The sequence below is a fragment of the Cololabis saira genome, chromosome 14 (assembly GCF_033807715.1).
Source record: "Cololabis saira isolate AMF1-May2022 chromosome 14, fColSai1.1, whole genome shotgun sequence".
Classification (NCBI taxonomy): Eukaryota; Metazoa; Chordata; class Actinopteri; order Beloniformes; family Belonidae; genus Cololabis; species Cololabis saira.
In genome coordinates this window covers 8,255,898-8,265,089 of record NC_084600.1, presented here as the reverse complement: position 1 = coordinate 8,265,089, position 9,192 = coordinate 8,255,898, and the positions used below count along the sequence as shown (strand labels likewise).

The window sequence follows — 9,192 nt, the reverse complement described above, 5'->3', positions numbered from 1 at the left end:
GGGCCTGCTGCTGGGAGGGGGCGGGGCCTGCTTCCGCTGCCTGCTGCTACACATGCGAGGGTGGGCGGGGCTTCCATGCTGTCATCAAGATTATTACTGGCTGCGGGTCGCTGGTGGGCGGAGTCGGAGAGTCCTCTTATTCGTCGATCAGGACAAGAGGGAATTTTAGAAGACCACGAGTCTACCTCATGGGGTGCCTGGCAAACGATTCCTTTATTTTTAAAATTTGTGTAGAAACTTTTAGCTCTTAATGATACATAATGGTTTTCTTTGTCACACTGTCAGAAAACACGTCTGTCTGCCTAGCTGCAAAGGTGTATTGTGTTATGTCAGCAATAGTGTTGGCTAAGCTCAATATAGAAGTGGATAGTCACAGGTAGTAACTCCTCTCCTCAGATTCAGTGACCTTGTGGTCTGCGTTGGTCTCCAAGGCCTTTTCTCCACCTTTAACATTAATTACATCCTCAAGATTTGTCTCCTTTGATGGAAAGAAGAGTGGGGAGATGCACATGAAACCCATATTGAGGAGGTACTCTTCACACTTCTGTTAAGCAATATTAAGTATTTTTGCTTTTCGGTACATTGCCTTGAGTTGCCTTTCTGACAGTGAGCTTCCATGGCACCTGCCATGGAGGCATTAATATACATAAACACAAACATTAATGTCCAAAGTGCAAACAAAACAGAGGAGGCTCTCAGCTGGCCAATGTGTAATCAACCAGTAAGAGTAGTTATACCGTAGATAGACGGGAAATATACTGCACATTCAGAATTGAACGGGGCAAATATAAAAACCTGTTCCTACTGTACATATATATCATCATTACCAAGACACCAAATATAAGAAACATTCACATGTATCAGCCATTAACAGTGATCAAACAGCTGTTGCCTGTGAGAGAGGTTGAAAGGCTGGAGCTGCAAGTCATGTGCAAGTCATATTACCAGAGGACACATCAACCTCCACAACTTGGGAGCCAGAAAAGATACAAACAAATCCAAATACTCAATTTTCTTGATTATAAAGTGCACATCTGGTATTATTTATGTTACAGTCTGATTCAGAACTATATTACCCATGGAATGTAACGATGTAATACATTTTTAAAGCAAACTCAGTTTTAGTAATAATAATAATAATAATGAAGTGTTCTGTTAAAGTTATAGGGAGTAGTGTGGTTACTTTTAATTTAAATAAAAGAAAAGCTTAAAATATTCTTTTCAATGCCAAATTTAAAATGTTATTATATTTTCACACTGACTGAATTGGAAATTGCACCACCTTCGTAATAATACATTTTATTTAATAATAATACATTTTATTTATATAGCGCTTTTCAAGCCACTCAAAGACGCTTTACATTAATAACAAAACACATAGTACAATTACAATACACAGGACAGTACATAAGGACACAACATGACACAGGACATTAGATCATGTAGATGATCCCACACTTCCCCGACACAAGTTATTTGACTAAATTATGTCCAGAAACAAACACTGCTGCCTTTTCACTCTCACAACCAGACTCAGAAATAGATTCTTTACTAAAGCAATCAGACCCATCTAGTCCCAGAGACCAAACAGAAATGTACAAACAAAAATAACACTAATACACACATTTGGACTACTGCCACAACTACTACCTCATCAACATAAAACTGCCACAGCAGTCTTATGTTTACTCAACAGCAATGCCTTTACTCAACTGCACCTTGCAACATTAATTTGTTGCACGGCATCACAGTAATTTGTTGTGTCATTTTATTTACACACTTTATGTCTTTGCACTACCTTTGTTTTTTTTGTACAGTTCCATATTACTCTGTGTATAATTTTGTATATAACTGTTACTTGTTGGACACACCTTTTGATTTTCCTGTTTGAATTATGAGTACCACTTTATTTATGCAGAATCATAATCAAAGTGTATCTCATTTAGTATCATGATTCTGTGTACTGCTAAAAGGATTACATTAACAGCTTGAATCTTGAAATGTTTCCGTATCAGTAGAATGATTCAGTGCAAGTATGAAATCCCGACATTGTCCTTATTCACATTCAGAGTTTACCCCTGGAACAAGCAATCAAGTAATCTGATATAAGAAAATGAGAGAGGAAGCTGTGCTTTGCTCTGCTGATCTCACAATTATTAACTTTATTAGGAGGTTAAAAATCAGTATTTTGTGTGTATCATTTTTGTTTTAGCAAAACCTACAACATTTAGCCAGCTTCGAACATAAAATGAAGTAATTAATATTTATGAAACATTTTCTTTTTTTTTATTCAAATAATATAATTTGATCAGTTTTGGTTTATAACACTTGTTCACTAAACTGTTGACAGTGACATAAGTGTAACCGCTGTGAGCTATTTCCTTGGGGTCAAAATGGAACCTGAAGGCAAACCATAGGGCTCAATTCATGGAAAAAAAAAAAATCTGAATGAATGAATACCTGGAGATGAGGTCACTGTACACGTCTGGATGTGACCGACCCTGGCCACTTAGCACTGTGGTGGAGCCCTACTGACACGACACCCTGGAGCACTCTGACTGCACCTTCCTGATAGAGCCATTGTACTTCCTGGTGGAGATCTGGCCAAGGTCCAGAGAGCTCTGTGCATGCTGAGCAACACCACTGCTATTGCAGAGGCCTGGGCTCGCCCTTGACCACAAGTTTGATCTGATGTACGCCAAACGGCCCTTTGTTCACTGGTACGTGGGTGAGGGGATGGAGGAGGGAGAGCTTTCTGAGGCCAGGAAGGACATGGCGACTCTGGAGAAGGATGACGAGGAAGTCGGTATCAACTCCATTGAGGGAGAGGGAGATGAGGAAGCGGAGTACTAAGAAATGTGATCTTCGCAAACAGAATCTGTTCTCAGCCTTGTTCACAAAGCAATGTTCAGTTAAACTGTCATTTGGATTAGTTCCTGTCAACTTTGTCATTGTTAATAAATATTCTCTTTGGTGCAATTATGTCTGTTAATTTCAAACACAATTCATGAGTAGCACTCATTGATCTAGTATGTTATAAACATATTTTTCTCCAAGCTTATCACAAACCTCGACTGGATGCAAGTGATGTTGCAGCTAATTGCAACATAGTCCAAAACATTTACATTTGATATTAGTGTGATCATTTTGTTAAACTTGGCATTTCACCAAATGATCATTATACAGATCAAACAATATGCTATTGCAATTAATTTGGTGATAAAGCTCAATTTAGTTCTCATTTCTCAGCTGCAACATGTCAGAGTTGTAAGGTGTAACTGTTGATATACAAGTGCTGATGCCCTTAATTGTAAATTCGACTAGAAAGCTCTACTGGGGTTATAAAATCATCTAAAATGAGCCTAGGTACAAGCATGGCAGTAAAGGTATCCTTGTTTTAAGATTAAGGATACACAACTCACTTGACTTGTCCTTACAAATTGCAAACATGTTTTCTAATTGCACAGCTGAAAAGCGAAGTTACGGTTTTATTTATTTATATATTTGTCTTACTTTTTTTTTTTACAACGTTTACAACGGTCATCTTGAGCTACAATTTTGCCACAGTCAAAATGATAAAGCAACACAAATGTTCGAACGCTACTCCATTTTTCAGCAATAGATGGCAGAATTCCCTTAATCTACCGAGTTAAGAGAGAAGAAGAAGATTCTTCTTCTTCAGCCTGAATTATGGTTCTGCGTTAAATCGATGGCGTAATCTACGCCGTAGGCTCTGCGTCGGTGTGACGCGGAACCATAAATCAGCCTTTCTCTCGCCTGCTCTTCCGCATCAAGACTGCGTCCATCACATCACAATTTCCGGAAACGGAGTAAACATTTTCTTAGGACTATTAAGTTCGAGAGACGAGGATGTTAAACATTCTCACAAACTTATCACATATTTTTGTGTTGTGTAAAAATAGAAAATCTGACCATTTATGTCTTAATTAATCAAGAGTTATATTTTCAGCCACACAATAGAAGCGTTTAACCGGAAGTGTGTCTTGTTGTAAAACTCCAGACTTAACTGTTAAACTGTTAACAGACGTGGAGTTTATACCGCCAGGCAGTGTGGATTTAATGACAGCAACAATTTAAAGCGAAAGATGGTATAGATTACCACTGTGGCTTTTTGTTTTATGCTGCAGCAACCAAGGCATTACAAAGTTGTATGTTCGTCTAAAATGATGGTGACTTATTTTTACCTCAGTGTTAAAAGTCGGAGCTCACTCGTCGATCGCGTGAAGGAAACATCCCATTATTTAGTGTAGGAACGTGATTTGAGCTGTCAGGAGGTCAATCAAAATGCTTCCAAACGTGTCACCAATCCCAGTCGTCCCACTGGTTATCAACTGTCTCATGTCAGTCCTCGGCTGCATGGCTACACTCAAACTCATTCCTGCTTTCAAACATCACTTCATCTCAGCTCGCCTGTACGGAATAGATCTTAACAAAGAATCCAAAAAAGAAGTGTGAGTTATTACATTTCTGTCTGATCCTCTTTATTAACCCTGAAGATTGTATGAAAATATTCTGTTTTTAGTTTATTTTGCTTCCTTCCTTCCTGAGTTGATTCCCACTTCGTTTCTCTTCCTGGTCCTTCTTCTTTGCAGTCCAGAGTCACAAGGAGTCATCAGTGGGACAGTCTTCCTCATCATCCTGTTCTGCTTCATCCCAGTACCTTTCCTCAGCTGCTTTGTGGGTGATAAATGCATGGGCTTTCCACACGATGAGGTGGGTTTGTAAAATTGCTGAAAGCTGTTTCTGTGGAATCTGCATCCTGGCTCTGATCTATTTGTGTGGTCTGTTGGACAGTTTGTCCAGCTGATTGGTGCACTTCTGGCCATCTGTTGCATGATCTTCTTGGGGTTTGCTGACGATGTGTTGAACCTGCGGTGGAGACACAAGCTCCTTCTGCCCACCATGGCTTCACTTCCGCTGCTCATGGTCTACTTTACCAACTTTGGCAACACAGTCATTGTGGTGCCCAAGCCCTTCAGAGCCGTGCTTGGACTGCACCTGGATCTAGGTGAGTTGATTATTAGGGTTATTGTTTGTCACACAAGGTAGACGCTCTTCCACCAGTCACATCTACCTTTTTTTTTTTCTTGTGAATTACTAGCTCTCCAGTAGCTGTTCTGTTGTTGTGATCATCTTCTGCAGGTATCCTGTACTATGCCTACATGGGGATGCTTGCAGTGTTCTGCACAAATGCCATCAACATCTTAGCAGGCATCAATGGTATCGAATCAGGTCAAGCCTTGTTCATCTCTGGCTCCATCATCGTCTTCAACCTGCTGGAGCTCAGTGGTGGGTGTTTCTGCCCCCCCATTTTTATCATCTCGGAAACAGCCCATCATTCTGCATGGACCCTTGAATATGAAGTAAAATCTGTGAATCTATTAAAAAAATAAGTCTGTACAAATCTACAGAACACCCAGGTTGACTACAAAGTCCAACATTTGATTTGAAGGAATTAAATCTTGGACTTTGTGGTATTTTACAGTGGGGATGATTTGTGACATGAGGTGAAGAAGCTGCAAGTAACTGGGCATATTTCCTGTTTGTTGTTTTTCCTATCAGGGGATTACCGCGTTGACCATGTTTTCTCCCTCTACTTCATGATACCATTCTTCTTCACCACATTGGCTCTATTTTACCACAACTGGTAAGTTAAATGTACCAACCAAAGCTGTTGTCCTCGTTTCAGTGCTGCTACAATCTGTCGACCTCTTTTATAACAGGTACCCTTCATCTGTGTTTGTGGGAGACACTTTCTGCTACTTTGCCGGGATGACCTTCGCTGTAGTCGGCATCCTGGGACACTTCAGCAAAACAATGCTGCTGTTCTTCATTCCTCAAGTAGTCAACTTTGTCTATTCTTTGCCACAGCTTTTTCATATAATTCCCTGCCCAAGGCACCGCCTCCCCAGGTAATTTCACGCTCTTTTTTTCTTCTACTCTGTAATTTTCATTCTTTTTTTTTTTTATTTATAACTGTTTCTGTCTTGTCTTTGCCTTTTTAAAAGACTGCATCCAGATACTGGCAAACTGGGGATGAGCTACTCTAAATTTAAAATAAAACAACTCTCAAAACTGGGACACCTCATTCTGAAGGTAAAGCATTTCTTTGTGCTCATTTCTCTGTGAATGTAGTGTATTGTAGTAGAAATACAGATACTGTTTCTGGACTGTTGGTCACAGCACAGAATAAAAAGTAAATGATGGTTGTGAACATATGGGCTAGTTGCTTTGGATGATTGATTTATGCTCTACTTCCGTCTCATTGTTAGTGTTTAGTGTTGAAATGCAGTGGTCTTTTTCTGGTTTTAAAGTTTTCCATGAGAGCAAAGATTTTGTGTGCACTTCATACCATACATAGTCGTGCAGATGTTAGCACACCCTTCTTTAAACCGATGGGTTGGTTTTTTTTTTACATAAAAACATCCTAATAATCATTGGGCAAAAAAGATGTTAGACAGTCAACAATATCTAACTTTTTTAATCTTTTATCAAAGATGTAACACCCTCAAAAAGTAATGTGGGTAATACTAAGTACCTCCATGATTCAATAGCCTGTTGATCCAATGGAGCTTCTACAAGGGATGAGGAGTACTAACTTTTTCTCATGACTGTAGTGTATGGAATATGCTTTCTGTACCTACAATGAGCAACATTAACTCTCAATATATGAAAATGCTGCAGCTGTACCGAATACTATTATGACAAATCAGGATGAGTGGTTGTTATCCTAGAATAGTACCTGATTTATCAGGCTCATGATCACATGAAATTGTCATTTTGTTTCATTTGATTAGGAAAATCTGAGCCACAAGACATGTTTGAGTCATACACATCAGTTCTGAGGTCTCAATAACGAATTAGCTATTAATAATTGGACTGCGATATGATTTGGTGTCATAGTTAAACATCCACATATGTGTAGCCTTCTTTTGTTTTCTATTAACAATATTGTGTGATCCCCAACAGGTGGCAGAGTCACTGAAGCTGCTTGAGGTGCGACAGTGTCAGGAAAAAGATGATGACTTTATAGAGTGCAACAATATGACTTTAATAAATCTGGTACTTAAACTACTTGGGCCAACACATGAGAGAACCCTCACAGTTATTATGCTCATCATACAGGTATACAAAGTTCCTGACATAACAGGGTTTGCTTGGATGACGTGACTTGTATGATAATATTTGCTCAACTCTGGATCTTCCGCAGGTGATTGGCAGCGCTGCAGCGTTTGGGATACGTTATCATCTGGTGCGTCTCTTCTACGATGTGTAGAAAGCTCTCTTGGAAACAGGGAAAGGGAGCTGACTGAGAACGCCCAACATTGTTGCAGATTCATTTGAAAGGCTTGTGGTTCATTGGCCTTTGAGTAGATTCTATGATGTCAATGCTACTGTTCTGTCTGACGGCTCTCTCTGCAGTAAAGGCCCAGTGTGACCTTAAAAAAAAAATTTAATGCATATATCGAAAAATACCTATTACTGGTCTGACATCAGCAGCAGGCCTGACTCTCCGAATCACAGACAGGAAATGCAGCTGTGTCTTTAATATCTTGTCTGTACATTTTGAAAGTATAATCTTGTACTTTTTAAAGGAAAGTGCATCAAGAACACTGAATTTTCTTCATTGCAGACAAAACCTTTGGCTACATTTCTCCAGCTTTTTTGACAATTTAATAGCAAAAGCCAAAAGCCCTATTTGAAAATATTCATACAGTGGTGCATTGTGCGATCCTGCACCTGATGCAGAAACGGCATTCACTTGCACTTCCATGATTACAATTCCATGGAGTATGGTGGGAAAAATTATGATTATCTAGCCATATTTTATGTTTGCTCTGTCTCTGATAGGTCAGGAGGGTGTTTTCAGGCTGAGGGCTATCAGTGAATGGGTGAACATGTGTGAATACAAGGGAAGGGATGAGGTGAGACGCTGGTGGCTGGACTACAGCACAAGTGGAGTTTTACGGAGGATGAGGGGTGTCCTATTATAATACTTTTTAGCAGACATCACAATCATGAATTTATCTGGCACTGGACTCTCGGAATGTAACTACAAGTGAGACACTGTTTATACTTTATGCAAACATTCAGAAATTAAATTTGAATAAAATGAGGTTGTGCCTTCATTATTTGGACTTAAGTTTAGTAACTACTACTACTACTGTTTTTGAATGTAGCACTACCATAGTGGCAACTAGTATTCTGATTTTCTTTGTCTTCCGTTACCTATACTTCTACTCAGTCACAGTCACAGTGTTGAAGCATCTTGGACAGGTCGGCAGTCAATGGTAGGGCCATTATACGATTGATGTTATGACTCATTTCTAGACAACTGCATTTAAAAACATACATACTGTAAATTACTTTGAAGCCTTTCAACTAATGTGTGCAAAATTTGGCATATTATTGTACTTGCTGTGCTGATGAAAAGTTGTTAAATCATCAAATTCCCTTTTCATATTTAAATATTAGTTTCAATCTCATTTCAAGTAATATTTGCCTACTTTTAGGAAGTATTGTCTTGCTGTCACAGATTTCCATCCTGCTATCAGCTGGAATCAGCTAAAGTAACTTTGGTGTCTCGTCTTTTGTGACTGCTGGATATAACGTGCAGCACATACAGCAATGATGAAAGCAATTCAATTCAATTCAATTTTATTTCTATCGCCTATTACAACAAACATTTTCTCTAGGATCTTTCCAGAGACCAGGGGGGGTATTCCAAGAAGGAGGTTTAACAAACACTGAGTTAAAGTCTCACCTTGAGGTTATCTAAACCCATGACGACTAAACCCGCTCAGCTGGTTCCAACACACCGGTTATGAGTTAAGTCAACTAACCCAGAGTTGGTTAACTGAGTCATCTAGCCTTTATATGTCTATGGTTTTCTCCACTACTCTCTTCCCCCCTGGAAACGCCCCGCCCCAACCGTGACGCGACACAGACCGGACCAACTAGGGTGCAATGGAATTACAAAAATTCAGGCTTTACTCATATCTTGGGAGTCAACGGTAATCGAATGCTTCATTCTCAAATTCCACATATTTTGTCAAATCAAAGTTATGTTCTTATAGTTATTATTTGATAAGACAGCTGCGTAAATATACAATGTTGGGGCTCTTAATTCAGTTTGCACAAAATTTGCTGTCTGAATTCATCTCCAGGCAG

At 39.3% G+C, this 9,192-nt stretch overlaps 1 protein-coding gene across 1 annotated transcript; it reads left to right on the top strand.

Annotated features, from left to right (window-relative positions):
- Window positions 1-3,790: 3,790 nt before the first annotated feature.
- On the top strand, window positions 3,791-8,137 carry dpagt1 (dolichyl-phosphate (UDP-N-acetylglucosamine) N-acetylglucosaminephosphotransferase 1 (GlcNAc-1-P transferase)). The gene is made up of 9 exons (XM_061740803.1): window positions 3,791-4,472; window positions 4,614-4,734; window positions 4,816-5,029; window positions 5,164-5,310; window positions 5,584-5,668; window positions 5,745-5,933; window positions 6,030-6,117; window positions 6,991-7,146; window positions 7,232-8,137. Exons 1-9 carry the CDS (start codon window positions 4,306-4,308, stop codon window positions 7,295-7,297), a joined length of 1,233 nt encoding a protein of 410 aa, XP_061596787.1. The 5' UTR covers window positions 3,791-4,305; the 3' UTR covers window positions 7,298-8,137.
- Window positions 8,138-9,192: the final 1,055 nt, after the last annotated feature.

Coding starts and splice junctions, on each gene's coding strand:
- dpagt1 (XM_061740803.1), top strand. CDS start 4,306: ATGCTTCCAAACGTGTCACCAATCCCAGTCGTCCCACTGGTTATCAAC. Junction 4,473..4,613: donor AAAGAATCCAAAAAAGAAGT/GTGAGTTATTAC, acceptor TCTTCTTTGCAG/TCCAGAGTCACAAGGAGTCA. Junction 5,311..5,583: donor CAACCTGCTGGAGCTCAGTG/GTGGGTGTTTCT, acceptor TTTTCCTATCAG/GGGATTACCGCGTTGACCAT.